Below are 21,966 nucleotides of genomic sequence, written 5' to 3'. Positions count from 1 at the left end.
CCAGACTTCTCAGGGCAGGCTGCCCGTCTCCCTGCCTGCAGCCTGTGGTGATGGGATGGCTTGGGAGAACCGGCCCTCTTCCTGGTGCCATCCTACATCAGCTTAATAATTGCAGTTTTTAAATTTTTTTTTTTTTTTAGTAATTAAAGCTAATCTTTTAAGGCATTTTAAAGGATTTTAAATTAAGATGCTGGTAAGGCAAAACTGAGGGGGGGGCCAGGAGAAGGAGGTGAGGTGGGCGCAGACTGCTTCTCCTTCCCTCTCCCCAACACGTCTAGTGGTCTCTGGGGACACGCTGGCCATCACGGGGAGCTAAGGATGGCCTCCACCCTCAGCACTCCTCGGGCAGAGGCCACAGCCAGTTTCATCCCTCCATCTCACGGCGCAGGCGAGCTCCTGAGAGCTGCCGTTCCCAGGGGAGCCCTCGGTGGGCTGCAGGCGATTGTTGGCACTGGGGAAGATCCTGGGGATGCCCAAGCTCTGCTGGGAAAAGACAGCATGACTTGGGAATCCTTTTCCTCCAAGCTTTCCTTGAGGGTTTGCAAAGTGGGACCAGCCCAACTGCTCTGACTGGCTTGTTCCCGCAGACACACCTGGACGGTCCTTGTGAGAGACAAGGAGAGACATCAAATATCTTCCTGTGGGGGCAGAGGCACCTGGTGGAAAGGCTTTTGTTGCATCCTCTAATTCCAAATATCATTTTACTCATGTTGAAAGGAAAGGCTTTAACAACTCCTCCGTTGCCAGCCAGGTTTTGCAGCCTGGCTTTCTAACCCAGCCCCACGCCCGAAGCTCTGTGCCGGCTATTCATAGCCCCTGGCAAATGGCATTAAAAACACCCGCTGCCTTGGTCACCTCTTGCTCCCAGGCAGGTTGAGAAGTCGGGGACAACCGTCCTTAGGTGGCGCATCCTTAGATCCTCTGGCTGCTCTGCAGAGCCGTGGGGATGTGCCACGGTGCAGGTCCGTGGCCCTGTGGCTTCTCTACTCCTTATTTACCCTGACGGAACGGAGTCATTGCGGAGGTTGTTGGAAGCCCTGCCAGGTGGTTAATCTCCCTTAACCAGATGGTTAAGCCCAGTGGTTAATCTCCCTGCTTTCAGCAGTGGCCATAAGGCCCAGCTCAGGTGGTTTTTAGAGGGCAGCCAGCCCCTGATCTGTGGGGTGAGGGAGGAGAGGATGCAGGGTGCAGGTATTACTCTGCACACCCCTGCCTTGGATCTGATTTGGGGTCAGTGGCGTTCAGGTCTCTTAGGTCCTCCCCAAAAAAATTGCTGGGGTGTTTTGCCAGGCATTACACCTCTTTCTGGCCACCAGAAATAGTGTGATCATCCCTGCAGCTCCTGGAGATTGAGCTTGCTTTGCCTGGCTGAGTGTGGTGGGAGGACCTCACCCTCTCAGGCTGGGCTGTGGAGTTGGAGGGCAGAGCAGCCACGCTGGGCAGGAAAACAACCACCCCCTTGAGATGTTTCACCATCAGCACAGCTGAATTTCCCAGTGGGACCATGCTGGCGTGGTGCTAATGTAATAAGACAGCTCTGCTTGCAGAGAGAAAGCGAACCAGATGCCGCTTTGGAGATGGAACAGGATGAGTGCTCACCACGGCTGTGGCAGGGAAGAGCATGCTCAGCCCCAGGCGTCAACACTGCTGCTCTCCATTGGGAACGTGATCCCTTCTGACAATGCATTGCAGCAGCCTGTGTCTGCCCGCTCTGGTTTATCCCAGCAAATGGATCCCTTTGGTGTCCCTCTATGGTAGCTGTGGTGCACGTGCAGTAAGGTCCTCGATGCCACGTGTCTTGGTGCTCTGCATGTGAGGACAGAAGATGAATCTCCAAGGAGCCACTCTCCAAACACCATGAGACACAGCAGCTCAGGACCTGAGGAGCTGGGGGGGATGGACTTGGCTGGTGGTTGGTAGCTCGTGTCTACGGATGGCCAAGGGACTGTGAGATAAAGTGGAAGAAATCAAAAGCACTCGGCTACAGTTCAGAGTTTGGCTTTGCTATTAGCTGTCTGTTCATAAAACCATCATGGTCAAGTAGTGCTTTGTGTAAGCAAAGGGCAGAAAATTGTCTGTTGAAGAGCATCCAGACTTACTTTCCCTTGGCCAAGAGCTCAGCAGCCCTCGGTGTCACTTCTACACTCCTAGCTGTTGCTGAAAATGTTTTCTTTTCCCTCCAGGGCCCTCCTGCTCGCTCCCTGCTGGGCTCGGGGCGGGGGGGCTGGTGGGTGGCAGTGCCCGTGGTGCCACCCTGCTCCTGCTGAGGACGTGATCCCATCCAGAGCAGGGTAGCTTTAACGAAGGCAGGGGACATGAAAATAAAAGGGAAGAGAGAGACTTAGGGTATCTTAAGCCACAGGTGCAGACGTGTCCCCATCACGATGGAAGGACCTCCTCCCACGCCTGGACTGATGGTCGTAGCCCCATGGCCACCTCCTCGCCTCTCTACGCTACTCGGCTTCTCTCCTCGGCTCCATCCTCTCCCTCATCCGTCTGAGCGCTGAAATACAGATGCTGCCTCAGTACAATGTGTAATTACAATTTATCCTTTCATTTGCTGCCACCATTTTGCTTTGGTGCCTTGCACATCTTCACGTCTAATGATGGGAGCAGCTGTTTATCAGCACAAAAACACGGGGAAGGGCTAAGGCAGCTGCTGCACGGCCCTTCAGGTTTAAAAATAGTTTTTATTCGCTTCTCTGTTAACTCCCTCTGGTTCCTGAAGATGCTTCAGCTCCTGAGAGCTCCTAAGGATGCTGATCAACGGGAAACGGTAATTTCGCACATTGGGATGCTGAGCAGAAGCTGCTTTTAGTTCCTCCAGGCGCCCCATTAATTAAATCATGGCACTCCGCAGGGGCTCCCTCCGGCGCTGCCGTGTACCCACAGGCACGGCAAGGCAACCGCAGCCTGCCCCAAACCCCAGCTGATGAGATACAGAGAGGCTGCAGTGAGGAGCTGGGAAGCTGCTTATAAAATATTTCTTCCCCTGGGCAGGTTTTTAATTGAACGGTTGGGTTTTGATTAGCTCTGCTTCTCTAGGATTAGATGTGAGTAATTGGGGTCGGGTGGGAATTATCTATTTTTTTTATGCATAGCTAATTTTAAAGCAGGTAGGATTTGAAACCCATGGTAATGTCTGTCCTTTGGGTGGCTGGTTGGACCAGGACAGGGGCTGTCCTCTCACTCCCCACTGCTTCTCACTCAGGGCTGTGCCTCATTTTCCAAATATTTGGAAAAAACCCAACCCCAACCCTCAAAAAAAGGATTTGCTGGCTGTTGAGAGGTGGGATGGGGCGTGGTCCTGCAGACCTGGAGAGCAGGTTACTGTGAATTACAGAAAGACGAGCTTCAAAAGCATGCTGTTGGTTCCAAAAAGCCTTGGTTTTTAGGGAATTAAATGGAGAATTTTAAGTAGAGTCAAGTCCTGATTTCTGTTCCCTTTTGGCTGGACCTGCGGAAGCTAAAGGATGGTGCCCCAAAGGTCGGCAGCTGGGCGAGCTGCTCTGCGGCTTAGGATGGGGTCCCTGAAGGTCTTTGCCTAAAGGTGCCAGAGGTTTATGTGGATCCAACCGGTATTTTCTAATAGCACCGATCTGGTAATGAAATCCTGTAAAAATTAACACAAACCAAATGAAAAAAAACACCTTGCTTCTAGTTATTTCTGTAAATATTATTTCTGTTTTCATTTACTTCTGTAAATGAAAACTCCTTGTGCTTTTTGTCTGTGGGTAAGCACTTAAAAGTGTGATCAAAGTAGCAAAACCTGGGAATTAAAAAAAACAAAACAAAACACCCAAACATATTTTTATACACATCTACCTGCAATCTCAAAAAAGTACTTAAAAAATTCAAACAACAAACTCAAATACAATCTCAAATAGCAAACACACACATCTATAATAGAAAGTACATAATATTTTATATTATACGGGGTGGGGGGAGGAGAGTGATGTGCTGGTGTCTGGGTGCTGTTCCCCGGTGCCACCCTGGTGCCACCTCGGTGTCCTTGTCTGTGTTGCAGCACTTACGGGGAGCTGACGAACTGCACGGCACTGATCGCCGAGAGGCTCAACTGCTACTGGCCCAACCGGCTGGTGGACGAGTTCTTTGTGGCCGTCCACAAGCAGTACTTCAGGAACTGCTCCCTCTCTGGCCGGGCGCTGCACGACCCTCCCAACAGCGTCCTCTGCCCCTTCATCCTGCTGCCCGTCCTCGTCACCCTGCTGATGACCGCGCTGGTGGTGTGGAGGAGCAAACGCAGTGAGGGCATTGTGTAGGGATGCCCCGCTGCTGGGCAAGGGAGGGACAAGGGGACCCCCCACCCGAGTGTGCACGTTTTTTGGGAAGACCCTGGCAGAGGAGCATCACGGGGGGTACCAAGCCGCGGAGGCAGAGACAGCAACGCCACCACTCCTCCCTCGCCGGTACCCTCTGCACCACGCACGTGCCGCTTGCCCGGTGGTTTCGAAATAAATACATCATTTAAGACATGGTCGTTTGGCGATACGGGATGCTGGTGGCCAGCGAGGCGTCATGGGCTGCCCCGGCAGCAGGGAGCCCTCTCAGGGTACTGGGGAGCATGGCTCGCCCCAGGCATTGGTACTGCCGTGGCTCCGCTCAGCCTCTCCCAGCCGCTTCCCTCCCGGCCCCCCCAGCATCGCATGCCAGAAGAGGAAAATTTTTAAAGAAAAAAAAAAAATAAAAGGGGGTGGTGGGGGTTGAAATCCTGCCAGCCCCACAGTGCCGGGAGGTGCCGGCGGGTCTGGGTGCCACCACAGCTTCCTCTTTTTGTCCTTTTTTTTTCCCCACACCAGGAAAGGCATCTTCTCCCCCGGCCCCCAGCACAAGGAGGAGGCCTGCACCCTGCACTGGGTGGGTTTTGCTGGGGAACAATTGGTGAAAGTCGGCAGTAGGAGCTGGTGGCCTTGGCGGTGCCTTGGGGCTAACAAGCAATGTGAATAAGGTGCTTTTCCTACCTAAATAAATACCTACATAAACCAGCTCCTGTCTCTGGTACGAATCCTCAGCGCTCGCCCCCTCAGTGAAGGCTGGAGTCCAAGTGGATCAATGGGCCCCCCCGGACACCCCCCTCACTACCCCAAAGGAGCCTCTGTGATCCCAGAGGACACCCCCCCCAATAGTGTTGACCTCCACCTGATGGGCACCCTTTGGGGTGGCACTGGGGGTCCCTGGGTGTGGGTGGGCAGGTCAGGGGTCCTTCCCTTCAGCAGGGTCCAGGAGTGGGGTCGGCTCCCTTGGTGGGAGACTGGGCAGCATCAGGGATGGGGGGGGGGAACCCCCAACCCTGCCATCCCCGATGGCTCCAGACCACTCCAGACCCCCCTCAGTGCCTTGCTGGCTCAGGAAGGTCTGCCCTGCAGAGACCCAACCACTCTCCCCCCCGCCTGCCCTCACGTTTCAAAAAAAAAAAAGAAAAAAATCCAAAACCCAAAATTGCACGTGGCGGGCAGCGGGCTACCCAGCCATCTGCCTGGCCCACCCCAGCCTGCCCCGTCCCGACTCCTCTTCCAAGGTGCTGCAGCATTTTTTTTAATTTGCCATTTGATACCTGGGGCTCTTTTTCAGGGATGGTTGAACAATTAAGAAAAAAAATAAATCAACATTATTTGATGGGGAGCAGCCAGAGCTCTGGAGACTATAGTCCCTGCAGCCAGGAAGAGCTGCAGAGGCTTTCTGGAAGACGGCTGCCTGCCTAGGATAAAAATCAATCACTAAAACCCCCAAGAAAAAAGCAGGAGGCTGTTCCAAAAGCCACATGGGAGTTAGAGAAGCCAACTCCTGCACAAGCACTATTTTCTTACGAGCCCCCATCCACTGAGCAGCGACGAGGGAAGGTGACACTTTGGGGACAGACAGGGTAGTTTGCTTTCTGCCATCGCAGGGGCTCCACAGGGATGCAGGATAGCGGTGAGCTCCTGTGAAATTGCTGTTGGAGTATTTTGGCCATGTGCAGTGAATGATGCTGCCCAGAAATTGAGGGTGGCTGGATGGAGTAGTTGCATCTATACAAATATATATGTAAATATATACATAAATACATATAAAAATAAATATACATGTATAAAAACACCCAGCTCCTTGTGTTCATGAAAAAATGATTCAGTTTATTTTCCTGGACTGTGAGCTGATGGGCTCTTCTAGGATGAGGAGACACTGTAACATTTTCCCTCCCCCCTCTATTCTGGATGGGAAAAAACTGATGCTGAAGCCTTCTTGCACATATTTAATAGTATCCCAGCTTGAACATGCTGCTCATCTCCTGTAGGTAAGCAAAAACAGGGTGAAGGGATTATAGAACAGGACGGTGTGGGGAGGCAGGGAGGGGCTGTGATGACTGCAGCTCTAGCTCGGTGCTCACAGGGGCTGCTGGTACCCCAAGCCTGCCGTGCTCCGACACTACTCTTCCTGGCTCTCTGGAGCAGCACCCTGCATTTGTTCTGCCCTGGGTGCATCTGCAGTGGCTTCCAGGCAAGAGCAGGGAGCCAGGCATGGGTGGCAGCCGAGGAAACAGGGACTTTTACCCCTTTTGCTGAAGGATGGGAGGTGATAACAGTACCAGGGTGCCACTAGAGCAAGGAGCACTCAGCTTTCTGCCGGCAAACTGATTCAGCGTTTTCAGCTTGAAAACAACAGAATCGTTCTGATTCAATATGCAAAAACTGGACATATTTTGAAACTTTTCTGTTTCTTTGAGTGATTTATTCCTTACCTTCCCTGACATTACCATTTTGGCAGCAACAATCTCTGACTGCAGTTGCCTGCTTAAAATAATGTGATCCATGTTGCATTTTAAATGGACGCAGTGGCAATAGTATCCGAAGATGAAGCTCACGATAAGGCTCTCCTCCTGCACGCCGATCTCTGCATTTCATTTCCCTGCCTTCCTAGACCTCCAGTAACGCGTACGGGAGCCTTTGAAGCTGTAAGGGAAAAGGCACAGGGAAAACTTAACAAACAAGGCTGCACCATGCTTAAAAATTGCAACCCAGCTCTGCCACGTTAATGATGGAGACAATTTTGGTTTCTGTCAGTGTCTACAGAGGAAAGAAGGAAATATGATCATTTGGGGGGATAAAAACCCAACAGTCAATGCCCAAGCGTCACACACACACTTGCTCCGTATGAAACCACACAAACATTTATTTCTATGGTTTATCTATTTATAAAAGCTTGAATCTGTTCCATTGCACCTCCTCTGCATGATCCCACGAGCGAAATGCGTTTCAGTCTCTGAGGCCAGGCCAATTGCCCCCCGGCATCGCCTGGAGCAGCGGGGAGCTCCGGCAGCGCCAGGCAGCAGCCTTCTCACAGCATTTACTCTGAAGTGATTCCTGAGGCACACGCTACTCTCTTCTGAAGGATCTCTGCTTGCACGTACTACGTGTTTGATATACAGCTACTTACAGAAAAGGCAATTAGAGCATCATATCCTTTCAAATTACCCAAAAAGCCAGGCGCGCACGGGTGTTTAAAAGAGGGTGCAGTGCGTTATTATTCTCAGCTGCGTTATTAGTCCTTCACTTTCAGTGCAGAAGTTTGAAGAACACAATTAGGTGTTCTCCAGGTAACGATGCTTGAATTTACTTTCATCAGATCGAACAGTGTCTGATGCTCCCTCACCACATCCAGATCAGAGAGCCAAAGGCAGATTTCTTAAAAAAAATTCTCCCTTTCATTAATTTTTCACAGAAATATATAATATATATAATATATATAATTTTACTAATACTACACATTTACTTAAGTTACAGATTAGCCTGTATTTCTTTTAACGACTTCACACAACAAATAGAAACAAAAAAAAAACTGTAGCCCAAACAGGAGCTGAAAATAACAATGTAAAATTTCCAAATGTGTGACAAAAACATACTTACATTAAACATCATCAAGAATTTCAATACCAGAAGTAGCATTTCATTTAGCACTTGCATTCCGGCAAGCTCTAAGCCTTAGTTGAATGACTCTTGGAAAAAGCTTGTATTGTTTCTGCTCATCAAAGGCAACAGTATTGTGATTTGGTTCACAGGAGACCATTTTATTGCCAACTTGAAGCGTTCCAAAAAACATGCCCCCTTTTCTGTTTGTGTGGTTTTTTTTTTTCCTTCCCCCCTCCAAACTAGGCAAGAGTTAAAAAAAGTGTAATTACAATTTCAATAGTGATTTAACTTCTCAAGCATATCTCATCAACAGGATATACAGTACAGTTCCGAAGAGTAAACATTTTTAAAAGTAAGCAAACAACTTTTTTCAACCAACATACACAATTTCTTGCTGTATTTATGCTGAACTCTCCTTTTAACATGGACAAGTTATGAAGTTAGTTTTCTTCTTCAGTACAACATGGACACAGGACTAGTACAATCCGGGCTGGTTTTGTTGTTGTTGTTGAAGTTAAGGACAACTCTAGTGTGGAAGTCAGGGTCCTGCCATCCATCTCCCTTCATCATCTCGCATAGCGTTTAATGTAATCTTCAACTTTATTCCGAAAGTCCTCCTAGAGGAAAGCACAATCAGAATTACCCCGAGCACGTCAGAGAGGGACTCACGTAGGACTACAGTGGTGGTGGATTCCCACATAAGCACCCGCAGGATCAAGTTTGCATCAAGCAAAAGGCGCACCGCTCTCCCCGAGACCCAGCACCTGATCCTGACGTGCTGTATGAGAACTGAGGCGACCGCGCGAGCCCTTGCAATCATGTCCGTGCTCCGCCCGGGATCTCCTCTGGGGACTGAACTGAACAAAGAGTTTGCCATCGCCAGCTAGCACCGTAGGAACAAAGAGACTGCGTCTGACCGGTCGCCGGTGCCAGGAGGCCGGGTCCCAGCTAGCGGCACAGCCAAGATCTGGCCATGGTTTCAGAGAAGGAAGGGAAGCTGTCCTTACCGGATCGAAGAGGCGAGGCTATGGCAGGAGCTGTTACAAAAGCTGCGTGCCCTGTGGCAGCTCTGGCCAAATACTCATTCCTGCCTCCCCTGGGTAACTGCACAATATTGCAGCTAGCACATAATTAAGCACATAATCAATCACTGCTTTTTTTTTTTTTCCAGTCCTTTATTATAGCCTAGAGAATTAAAAATTCATCATCCAAGTCACTCATTTGTTAAAGTGGTTCAGAGGGAACACGCTTACACCTGTAGCCCTCTACAGAAAACCTATGGGACTATGTAACCTCTGCATCTACAGAAAAGTACACACTTCTGGTACTTTATAAGGCATGGAGATGCCAAGCGAAATTCTGACATACTTTCCTCACTTGATACTTGTCCAAGCCGGGATGTCAGACAGATGCTACATTCCTGTAATGTTATTCTGAGTCTGAACCTTGCCTCACACGCTTACAGCCTGTTATTAAATATGTTCAACACAATCACACCGAGTGGCCTGTGCTGCAGATTCAAGCGTGTAGGGGGGTTCACAGAAAAGTGCTTCTGGCTGGATTTCCAGCTCCCAGTTTCACGTGCTGGCTAGAATATAAAAAACCAATGCACACAACAGACAAAGAGGTTTTGAATGCAGTGTCCCAGTGCGTAGGAGCTGCCTGGAGAGCACTGGCCACAGAAGCACTGGCATCCTCTGCCCGCCAAGTCAAGCTCTGCTTTTACTCAAGAGGGTACAAAGCCTCACTGCCATGACCTGACGTACTGCAGCAAGGCACACTCCTGCTTTAAACAACACACCTTGTCAAAGAGAGCAGCTCCAGGTTTGCCAGTAAACAAAACAAGCGTGCCTTTGAAGGGCATGAGTGTGCTGGTACAGTCCACTCAGCAAAGAGCTACATAAAATGAAGTTTCCAGCAGAGCAGCAGTTCATGAATTTAATGCCCCATGTAAATAAAGGTCGTTCACTGTTCAAGGACTTTAATATTGAGTCTTTTTTAGTTTTTTGTTAACAGTAGGTGAAAGCTGAGCACCACAATATGCACCATGACTTTGCACTAATACTGCTAAGAAGGTCTGAAAAGTAGCGAGTAGTTTCTTTTAACTGTGAAGCTTGTTTTAAAAATGGGGAGAGAGCTGTTTTTCCTTGCAGGGGCATGTAGCAACCCATTCTGAAATTTGAAATACATGGTAAGATACTTAAAATGGAAACACAAATCATCAAAGCTTACATGTCCCCTCCTCAAGCTACCTGTGCCTGCTTCTAGCTTGACTATGTCAGCTGCATGTCTCCCTTTTTTAAGAAAATTTGGATTTTGTCCCATGTCTTGATCAACATTTAGCTATACCCTGCCACTAAAACTTTTGCTGGACATCACATCACACCAGAATAAAGCAGTAACACAGCCTTTGTGCTATAGCTAGCCTTGGAATGCATCGATATTTCCTTGGCCCCAGCACCATGCTTCCAACACTTCACAGAATCAGTCAGGTTGGAAGAGACCTCAGGGATCATCGAGTCCAACCGTTGCCCTTACACCACCCTGTCAACTAGACCATGGCACTAAGTGCCATGTCCAGTCTTTTCTTAAACACATCCAGAGACGGTGACTCCACCACCTCCCTGGGCAGCCCATTCCAATGTCTAATAACCCTTTCTGTAAAGAAATTCTTCCTGATGTCCAACCTGAACCTCCCCTGGCGAAGCTTGAGGCTGTGTCCTCTTGTCCTATCGCTAGTTGCCTGGGAGAAGAGGCCAACTCCCACTTCACTACAACCTCCCTTCAGGTAGTTGTAGACTTCCTGATTGGATGGCCTGGTTTTCTGCCAGTGAGTTTTTCTATCAGCAAAAGGATAAAGGTTATCTCATGGTTCAAGCCCCAAATCAAAGGATCAAAGCAGCACTATGACCCATCAGCAATATCATCCGTGTTTTTGTTTTCGAACTGATAAAGTGCATCACAGAGATGTTCATGAACTACATGCAAAGTGCTCTGAATCTCAAAGAAGTCTGAAACACAGTTTAAGGCCAAAAAAATCATAGCTGTGGAAACAAAAATATAAATGCACTTTGGGGAACAAATACCCACCACTAATGGCTCTTCTCAAGAGAGGTACAGATCTGTGCTTTGGAAGAAATAGAGAGCATAAATTACAAGCATCCATTACAAGAGATCCCTGTAAGATGCTTGACACCTTGGCATTGGGCAGTAGGAGCCAGGTGCGGAGAGGAACCCTGCAAGGACTGACTGCTAAAAGAAACCAGCTCTTTAGGGCTGCAGAAATCCCTTTCCTCCTTAGAGACAGGCTGCCTGCACTTCTTAGGGGAAAGGAGCAGCTATTTTGGTACAATACAGCACCTGCTAAAGGCAATATTCTGTGTAGTGACTTTTAACTCTGCTGCAAGCACACCCGTTTCCATGCTTGTACAACCATAGAATCGTTTTGGTTGGAAGAGAACTTTAAGATCATCAAGTCCAACCATTAACCTAACACTGACAAGTCCACCACTAAACCATGCACCTGATACATGAAGCCTCTCGGACTTTCCTACTCTTGTGATTCTCCAGGAGACAGGTCACTAAAAGAAATTGGGTGAAGAAATACCACTGGACATGCAATAGGGCCAACTGCATCTTCGCTCTATCTACAGTATCTAAGAACAGTACAGGCAGCTTAGAGCATCCTCCGCTTTTTCACCCGTACCTTTATGAAGTTTTTAAGTGGGAAGACAAGCTCTCAGAACTGACTTAACAGAAGCAGGACCTCAGCGGAAAAGGAACGGTCCAGAAATCCACGCCACCACTTAGGCTGACTTGCCAGATGACGGAACTGACAGTGTTGGCAAGAATATATTAACACAGTACTCACTCCATGTGAACCTGGTTGCTGAACAGGAGGTTCTCACACCCCATAGCTGTAATATTCCATCCTCACACGCCATATGGCTTAACAGTTCCTGACTAACAGGGGGCACTTCTCTACACGCACATCTGTTTATGCGCAGTACTGAATGATCAGAAGTAAAAAAATTAATCAGAGCAGCACATATTCTGCATTATAAAGAGGCGCATACAAAATCCTGCTAGGAATGCTAAGGGAAAGAAGAGGGACTCGTTTCACTGGAAGTGGAGCTGGAGATGCCTTGTTCACCTGGCACATGGATGCTGCATGTTCAAGTGCCCATCGCCATGCAGTACATACCTGCCCTGATACTCTCTACGATACAAAGTAGTGCATTTACCCTCTCTGAACTTCCCTTCAAGGACAGATCCTAAGTGTAGGAGTACTAGAAAGATGGGCTAAAAGGCAGGTTGTGCAAAACACCAACTCTTATGAAAAAAACAAAGCCTACCCACTTGAATGGAGCTTCTTTCTCTGACTCTTTCTGCAGGAGACTCCAGGAACTATACTCAACCACAAGTCTGCATTAGTGCCCTGAACCCCAAGCATCCTTTGATGCCAAGGCATCGACACTGATGAGAAAAAGCACACCACATCCCATGGTCTTGCTGCTGAGAGGGAGAAGAGACAAGAGATTTGCTGCTGGAAATCCCCCACCATCAAAGCAGTTCACGTCAATGATGGTTGATGTGCCTACCAGAACGCCCATCTAGCTAATGGTTGTGGTTGTTTTGCCTGGTGGGGCTCCTGCCACATCCCTCTGGACCTGGATCATGTCCCACTGCTAGCTTGGCCAGAGGCACAGCTGCCTGCCTCTATGCTGAAGTAGTGTCCCATGCCATCAGAGTTGTCAGGCCAAAGACTGATGAAGGGGGAGAGGGCTGACTGCTACTGTGACGTTTTACTACAGAAGCACTGATGCTATAGCACATGAAACATCATCAGAAACAACCCAGCCAGCCATTAAGCCCTGACAGGCCATCAGTGAGTGCTGGAAATACCACCCGGAAGAGCTATTCAAACGGGAAATCTAATTGGAAACTGCTGTCATTTGCCCTTCACCAATCTCACTGTACAGTATTACCTTCACAGATTTCAAGACAGAAGATACACAGAGTAAGAGGCGGCCAAAACTGCCCTTGGGTTCTCTGGAGGTGTGCTGCGTGGTAGGAAGGAAAGAGGCTTGGGTTTCTATCCTGGAGCAGTACCTGCCGCCTTGCCTTGTCTAGGGTGGAAGGACACACAGAGGCGACCGGATAGGTCCGTGCCTGGTGCTAAGCCAGGAGATAGACCTTCTCTGTGCAAAACGGAGTGACGTGATTCAGGGACCCAAATTGGGCACTGGCCTTGTAGGAAGTATGGGAAATTGAAGCTCAGACAATGCCAGTATCCCCTTGGCACAATGGCCATCCCATCACACAGCACAGTAACGGGATGGACAGTACAAGTATCAGAGTATATGATGCAACAAATGCCTTCCCCACACCTTTCAAAGGACAAAAAGGTATATGATGATCAGCTGGGAATAGGACACTAATAAAAATGTAAACAAAACAAACCATCGTAACTCTAAGCGTACTCCAAAAGAGCACAGCAGGTCCTCCCCCAGCTCCAGCTGGATGCTAAGAGGTACAGATGAGCCCAGACACAGATCCGCAGGGACCGAGGGCCTCACCGCCCTGCCCCACATGCCACCCCTACAGCTCCCAGGCACCGGGCTGCAGCGTGTCCCCCCTGCCCCACCTCCAGGTCCCTGTCCTCACCCTGGATAAGCAAGACTGTGGTGGAAGTCCAGCTCTGAAGGTGCTCAGTTCTCAAATCCATGTATGAGAAGAAACCATCTAAAACGGGAGACTTTATACAATTTTCGAGCAGACCCAAAGCAGCTTTGCCCTGAGCTGCAGGGAGGTGAGAGGGAGAAAAGAGTGATATGTGAGTAGCCCTGTGGGAAGTATTCGCTGCATCAGTAATGCTGGCCAAATCGCTGCTTCATTTGATGAAAATCATACGGGGACAATCAATCGAAGGGAAATTCAAAATCCATCAGTGGATGAAGAGTACGGGATATAAGCCACGACATACTTCATAGTATCACTACCTGAAAACTGGGTTACAGCACAGACCAGAAAGTTAAAACATACATCCCACTGAACTTCTCCTGGGTGTAGCTTTGTACTTAAACAAAGAAGTTTATACAAAGAAGTTTAACAAATAAAGCAGATAAAGATATATACATGTATTAGTACGAACTCTGGCCATAGACATAAATTTCAAACAACCTACCTGATTTCATGATTTTCATTTGCACTGTATGTTCTTACCAGACAGCATGATACATGCAATGATTTGCATTAAGAAAATATTAAAAAGCAAATCCTTATCTAATTAGCTTTAGATCTAAAAGAATACTGACTGATGTAACACTAAAACAATTCACTTAAGTCTCAACTGATGAGCTGCTTGTCTTAAAAACACAGCACACTGAAATGAGATTAAAAAAACATGGCAGACTATAAAATGTTGTTACTACAAGATATTTTACACTGAAGGCATAAACAACCCCAGTATCTGGCTAGAGTGGTAATTTATCACAAATTACGTGTCTTTGAGGAGCACTTGGGAGAGGATATATAGACAATTATGGAAACAAAAGGAAAACAGCCACCCCAAAACCCCAGAAGAGAATCACGGTCTACAATTTGTAAAAACATATTGAAGCACACACTCAAGAACTTGGTTCCCTTTCAAAAACTGGGGTTTGACCTCATTTGACACCTCTGAGAGAGGAGACTTTATTTTTTCAAGAATTTATACTGCAGTGAGTTGTACTGGTTAACTGCTTGTCTCTCATTAAGCTTTTAATTTGAAAAAGGAAGATCTGCTCAGTTACCCAAAGCAAACACAATACTTCTCTGGGACAGCTACCAGAGAAGTTGTAATCGAAACTTTATCTCAAGAATCTTTTTTATTATTATTATTATTTAAAACAATTGTATACAAAAGAATTACACAATTAAAAAACCCAAAACAAAGCAGATTTAGCTCATTAACCTTCATATACCCACTACTGATAGCACTTCACACACTGCAGTACTTGGCAAAATTTTTCTTCTTCCTACTCACAATATTGACCTCAGTTTCTGCCCTCAAGTGCGTTAGAGACTAGAGCCTATTCCCCCCTCCTTCAGCCTGCGTTCACAAGGTTGAAAGCCATACTGGCCAGTTCCTGCAGGAAAACACACAGCATACCGTATCCATCCCTCAATCGTGACTGCAACTACCCAGATACTGTGACAAACTCTTTCTGATCCACCTTCACATCGTTTAGATTTACAATTCTGTAAAATTCAACTGGCGACCAAAAAAGAACACAAAAATACTCACTCCTGTCACTCCCTCCTTTGTGTTAAAGGAAACAATAAAATAATAATTAAAAAAGCACTATTTTTACAGAACACTATTTTAATCCAAAGCTTATCACCAAGGTTAAATGCCAAACAATTTCTGCCAGGACCTTACTTGTAGTTTTACTTAAAAGTGTTTAGTAAAGGGGTCTTCTGAGCACCAGGCGCCAAGCAACAATCAGATGACATTACTTAGCTCCAGCCAAAGATTTAGGAGGAGGATATAATAACCAGGTAGATTTACCCATTAGCCCATGAATTATATTTAAAGCAACCTTTTCTGTCTTCTCCATCTTGCAGGAAATAATGAGTATTCACCCCCATCAACCCCCACACACCCACTCCCATTTAAACAGGAGCTGAATGAAACCTTTGAGTAATACAAAAATCTCAAGTATGAGGTGTTTTTGCAATTCACGTTCCTACCTTGCTATCATTTCCCTGTCATTGTTTTATTTAGCTCAGCCTCTACGCCATTTGAAGAATTTTCCAAGCTCTGTAATTAAATTTTAGTTCTATGAAGAAAGAGGCGGGTGGGGGGTGAAAAACCTATACATAGGTATCTCCCACAGGCTCCCGTGCCTAGCAGGTGCAGTTGAAACCACATTGACTTTCACAGCCCATGTTCTCTACTTCAGATTTCAAACACTGTTTCTAGACATCAAGCAATTCTGATTTTGCAAAATGATGAGAAAATGCTCTTTGGTAGCTAAGTCCTAAGGGGAAAAAATGGTGAAATTTTTACTGGGGGGAAAAAAACACTGAAAAACCACTGCTCTGTTCTTACTGCAACTATTTGGAAAAAAGCAGCATTGCAGGGAAGAGAAACACTAAGTTTTGGATCTTTTTTTCAGAAGTATCTGTACCTACAGGTAGGTTACAGAATTGATATGAAAAGTAGTGACCTGTGTGCCAGGACAGGGGAAGAGTCGGAGACATGTTGCAATAGAGTGAAGCATTAGCATGCTGAACGTGAAGCAGCACATGCATTTGTTTGAGATGCTCAGACCTTAAGGAGGAACCATTTCCCTCCTGCTTACACAAACTTTCTGTTGTTTGCCAGTAAAGCACAGATAAAGGAAAAAAAGGTACTCTCTGAAGTTATCAGAAGAGGAAAGGGCTATGGATCAGGAGGCCAGGTATGAAAGCTGCCAGGGATAACTACATCTAAATCCCATTTGTGCAAAGGCGAGGGAACTGAGCCAGCTGAAGAGGGCAAAGCAGCTTCCCAAAGAAAATCATTCCCTGGATCAAATGCGATGCGGGTCCTGACACTCTTGCCAAAGTTGCCCTTTGGCTTACGGAGCAGCTTGGCTGGAGGCAGACGGTGGAGACTTTTGTGAGTCCTCTGGTCCTACGGCCACAGTGCCAAATGACTCGAGTTTTGCCCTGCCCATGACCGATTTTCTTATTACCGTTTATGATTTGCCCAGGTTGCTGAAAACAAAGAAAACCTCCTGGTTTTTAAACCAGGGAGCACAGAGATTCCTCTGTCACTCAATGCCTGATGTCAGGCACTTGTCTCCTCGCTCCTCCAACGCTACTGGGGTCAGCCTGAGGCTGGCCATCTTGTCGATACAGTTGTTGGAAAGGGTTATAGAGAGAAGAAAATTACCTGAATCATCCCAATTACACTGATGTTAACCTCCCCTGTGCTGCAAACACACTTCCACCCATGAGGATGCCACTCATTTCCCCAAGAGAGGATATGTCCTCGGGATCTGAGCTCTTAATGGATAAATTACATGCACAGAGGAAATGGGAGCTGCCTGGGTCTGGTGAGAGGGTTTTTGCAAGTCATACGCTACTCAAGTCAAACCATGTTCAAACAAACCTGATGGGGCAGGTGAGGTACCTGGGGAACTCAGCTGAAAGAGGTCAGACTCCTTGTTTGCATTCAACAACCCTCCTGTATGTTTCCGTTTCAAAGCCATGCATTTTTCTAAAGAACGCAAAGCAAAAGCTTTCTTTTTAACCCACTTATTTGCCTAAAGCACGTAAACCAACAGCTTTAAAACATCTGCATTTCTTCCACATTTCTATCATTACCTCAGCAAGTCAAACCATCTGCAAGAGCTTATCAACTTTGCTGCACCTGAAAGAGGCTCCATCCATAATCAAAGTGTTATGAAAGATGGATAATGGTTTCTATAAATACTTTCAGCATTAGAAAGTAACATTTTTCCTATTTACATCTGTTAGCACAATTAGCAGCTGTGCTGTTGCTCATTTCCACGTGCCATTTAATGTACTTTATGCTCACTGGGAAAAAAGGCTTCTAAGCCTGTAACATGGACACGGAACATAAAATTGGGAGGCAATCCAAGAAAAACCCCAGCGCAGTTCTCTAAATGCAAGAATACTGCAAAAAAAACAAAATATGTATTATATTGCGTCTGCCACAACTTCAGTGGGAACAACAAACACCAAACAGGGTGGCTGGGTGTTCAGAGGAAGTGAAGGATTTACTGCAATAAATATGGAGATAAATAAATGCAATGACTCACAGGGCAAATTCTTATGAAAAGATGTTTTTGGACTGGGATGATACTGTTGTTCTTAATAAGACAGTTAAACTGTAATCAGAGAGCAATAAAAACCTCACAACAAAAATTAAACAGCTTCCAAAAAAACCACATTGAGTTTAAAATTCTTTTAGGGCTAAATTCTTTTCCAGTGTGGTAAAAGCTTGAAAAGCTAAGGTTAGCCTAGATCAAGTTCTTCCCTCAAGAAGCCCCTTCTGCTGCTTACCAACTCATAAACCATAAATGGGGCATCCACAGGCACTCGTACCGGCTGGAGACCCGTGGTCTGAAACAAACGGCTTAAAGAGAATTTCAGGACAATGAAGATGCTGGGGCTCTACCTCTGATTTCTTCCCTAGCCCTACACATCCAGAGATCTGGAGGGATAGGGAAGGCAACAGCAATGGCACACACACTGACTGTCAGCTGTTGCCCTGCTGAAGTCTTCAGGTGTCACAGCGATACGCGCACATCCCCATCATCGGCATAAAATCGAATCGGTGTGTGGAGCAGCTGACGTCTGAGCGGTGGCAGCGTACGTCAGGAAAGCGAGGCTGCAAGTTCTGTATCAGTTACAGGTACTGTGGGATCCATTACAAGTAAGGGAAAAAAAGAGTTTGCTTACACAGAGATGACAGGTTTGTCTGGCCAAAGGTGAATATATACTTCAATTCCTCAGATACACTTTGTGGGTGCATTTAATTAGAACAATTCTTCAATGTTTTGTAACCCCTTTTAGAAGGAATCAGGAAGTAGAGACTCGATTCAGTATCCAGGAATAAATGTGAGATTCTTATTTTACTTGAAGAAGGTTAAAAAACTCCTCACACTTTCATCACGTCAAAGTTTTGTACTGTTTGAAAGAAAAGCAATGTTCTTGAAGAAAATGTTCAGAACCAGCTACTTCCTATTAGGAAGAAAGACTTCAGAATGTCAAGGGCTGGTGCAGGGCTATCAATTTAAACAAGGGAATGAAGTTAAGTAGAAAACCTCATACTACACAATGGACAAAGACAGATCTCAGTCCATGAGAAATTCAAACATGAGTAAGTAAACCAGCACAGCATGGATGAGACTACACTAATTTAAGCTCAAATACTCCACAAAGCAAACAACCTAAAAAATGAGGGCCTGACAAAGCCAGCCTGAAGCAAAGATGAGAGCAAGATCTAGCCATGCCTCCCCTTGTCAGCTCTAACTATATCCCTGTCTTGACAAGTACTGAACAGTCTTTCTGTTGCCTACCCTTCCTTGACCTAAAAACCAACTCCACCAGCCGAGCTGTTGACAAAGTCCAGCACTGAACAAGTTGAAGATGAAAACAAATTTGCATCCTAAATTCTTGGACCCAGATCACAAATCAAAAGCCTGGGGAGCTCCTGGAGGCTCAGATCTATCCTGGTAGCTCTTTGAGTCTCTCTGGAAGGTCAGTCAGAGAAAACACACACAGATTAGGTCAAAGGAATAGAGATGGCTGTCCTGGCTGGAGAAATCTGCTGCATGTTTGATGTACAAAGGGTAGCACTGAAAAGAAAGGTGAGGTTGGCACTCCAGTCTGGAATGCTGCAAGTCTTACAGAGACCGTTTGTAACAATGACCTCACAAAGCAATTACTTGGACTTTTGAGTATGATGTATTAGTGTTACAAGCTCTGGGACAACAAGCTGAGATCCCTGGTAAAATAAACAGACACCAAGAAGAAACAAAACAGTAAAGAAGAGAGGAAGATAGTAAATAGGTCAAGTTATAGCTTAAGTATGTCTTTATGCATTTCTTTTGCAAAGATTAATTGGATCATCCCATAGAAAGAACTGTCGGGAGAGCTGTCCTGAAATCTCCTGACATACCACAACTGACCAAGGGATTCCTGAAGTACTGTAGCAATCACCACATTTGGCAAAACGTTTCTTATGCTAGTAAGTTTTAAAAACAATACCTTCTTACTGCTTCTGTGGGTACAGAAGTAGCTGTAGCGCCTCAAACTCTTTTCTGCCATAGCCCTGGATCCCACAGCAAACTCTTGGAAAATTTCTTCTTCACTATAATTTCTTGCCAAGACAGACTGCGACCTCACAAACTTCACATCAGAATAATGTCAAGATCATGTGGAAGAGTGAAAGTAAAGAAGGAGAAATCCTGTTTACAGAAGAACTGAACATAAGTAAAAATGGTAAGAGGTAAACCAATGAGATGTTCAGACATTACGAAAAGCAAGCAGAGCAGCAAGTATGATACGGTACACAATTTTAGTGGCATTGTAAAAGCCATTGTGTTTCTGTAAACCTTGAGAATTAATAATGCAAGATGAAGAAGCAGTAGCTTCAAAGCCTTAACCTCAATTTCTTCTTAAGCCATCTTAATAGCATATATATTTCTGTTGTTGGAGTAAGAGCCAGCAGTATTGAAAATGAAAAAATGCGAATTGTGCAAAAATCCCCTAAAAATTAATGCATACAGTAGTCTGATTACTAATTACTTCAAACGTGGCTAAATACAGAAGAGGAAAAAAGACAAACGCAAGTAAAAATACGCAGATCTCGTGATCAGTATGAAGTAATGGGACTCTCCGCAGTGTTGGAATAGCTTGCTGGTACTTTCTCCTTGCTTAGTGTGCAAGACTCTATTTGCAACCCACACAGTTTTACCCATACAGCTAGGGAATATCTAGCACAATTGAGAAAGGGCTTTAAAAGACACATTTGGCAAGCAAAGATAGCAAAATCTGACTGCCTACAGATTTGCAGACTATCATTACTACTCTCCTCCCCGCCAAAATACAGCTTTTCCTTGATACTCTTTACAACCTCCTGTTCCCCAGCAAGAACTGCAGTTCCCTCACCCTCCTGCAGCCCTCTTGGGTTGCATCCAGGTCTTCTTGCCACCAGTTGAGGGAAAGACAAAGTGCATGATCTGCTCTGAGCTGTACGTGCCCTCACGGCAGCCCACCAGGAGCAAGTCCTGGCTGAGCTTACATGGGAGACTTTCCTGGTGGCTCCCTCACAGACTGTCCTCTCTTGCTGCTGCTGACAGACTTTGTGACAGGTATGGGAACTGGATGTAAAGACTCTGCTGCTCCGGTAAACTTGACGGAAATTGAAGCGTGTGTTCAAAAGCTGCGGGGATTGAGGGGGAGACTGGGATGAGGGAAGGGGACAGATGGATGGCATCACTGCCTAAGCCTTATTCCTTTACAAAAGAAGACTAAAAATCAAAGTAATTGCTAAGGGTTCACTTCAGTGGAGCTCCAAGGCAAACAGATTAAGTATAGACTAGATAAATGGACAGTGAGGTGGACTGAACCAGCTGAACTGCTGGGCTCAGGGGCTTGTGATCAGTGGCACAAAGTCCTAGTGGAGTACTCAAGGGGTTGATGCTGGGGCCAATTCTGTTTAACCTCTTCATTAATGACCTGGATGAAGGGGCAGAGTTTGCTTATGATATAAAACTGCGAGGAGTGGCTAATACACCAAATAGGCATGCTGCCATTCAGAAGGACCTCAACAGGCTGGAGAATTGGACAGAGAGGAACCTCATGAAGTTCAGCAAGGGGAAATGCAAAGTCTTGCCCATGAATAACACCATCCATCAGTACATGCTGCGTGCTGGCTGGGTGGCAAGCAGCTTTGCAAAGAAAGACCTTGGGGTCCTGGTGGTCACCAAGCTGACCATGAACCACCAAAGACGATCACTAGCATCCTGGGCTGTCCTATGAAGAGCACTGGTAGCAGATCAAGGGAGGTGATCCTTTCACTCCACTAAGGCCTGATGAGACGATCACTAGCCAACCATGAGCACGGGGGCTGGACTAGAGGGTCTCCAGAGGTCCCTGCCAACCTCAGCAACTCTGATTCTGTGAAATACCTTCTGAAAACGTCTCAAGGATGAAGTGCTGGAAAACCCATGGTTACAAAACAAACAGCCTTTCTAATATAATTCAGAATCATTGTTTACTTGGTTACGTTGTGCATAAGCAAGAAAGAACAAATAAATGTTTCTCTTAAGACCTTTAACTTGCGGTTACATTAAAAACAGAAGCTTATTTTCATGTAATCTGTCAGCTGCCTAGCCAAGTTTTCCAGTGTCTCCTTACTCAATTTCATCATTATCCATCATTTTACATTTCTTCAAATTATTCTGCTGCTGTTACAAGAATATTAGACTGACAGACTCCAAAACAATATCCAACTTTTATCAGAGAAGTGAAAGGACAGAGAACAGAAATCCTTCAA

At 46.2% G+C, this 21,966-nt stretch overlaps 2 protein-coding genes across 2 annotated transcripts in view; one reads left to right on the top strand and one right to left on the bottom strand.

Moving 5' to 3' along the window:
• RAMP1 (receptor activity modifying protein 1) overlaps positions 1-5,006 on the top strand; it is a 29,671-nt gene extending 24,665 nt beyond the window's left edge. Inside the window, exon 3 of the mRNA XM_068407704.1 lies at positions 4,028-5,006. Within this exon, the coding sequence (XP_068263805.1) occupies positions 4,028-4,283 (256 nt within the window). The 3' untranslated portion in view covers positions 4,284-5,006. The remainder of the gene's footprint in view (positions 1-4,027) is intronic.
• Positions 5,007-7,143: 2,137 nt separating this feature from the next.
• UBE2F (ubiquitin conjugating enzyme E2 F (putative)) overlaps positions 7,144-21,966 on the bottom strand; it is an 86,366-nt gene continuing 71,543 nt past the window's right edge. The window contains exon 10 of the mRNA XM_068407597.1: positions 7,144-8,521. Coding sequence (XP_068263698.1) covers positions 8,471-8,521 — 51 coding nt within the window. The 3' untranslated portion in view covers positions 7,144-8,470. The remainder of the gene's footprint in view (positions 8,522-21,966) is intronic.

Source organism: Nyctibius grandis, chromosome 9, assembly GCF_013368605.1.
Source record: "Nyctibius grandis isolate bNycGra1 chromosome 9, bNycGra1.pri, whole genome shotgun sequence".
NCBI lineage: Eukaryota > Metazoa > Chordata > Aves > Nyctibiiformes > Nyctibiidae > Nyctibius > Nyctibius grandis.
Note: the sequence above shows the minus strand (reverse complement) of the source record. Positions and strands in the feature narration are given on the sequence as shown.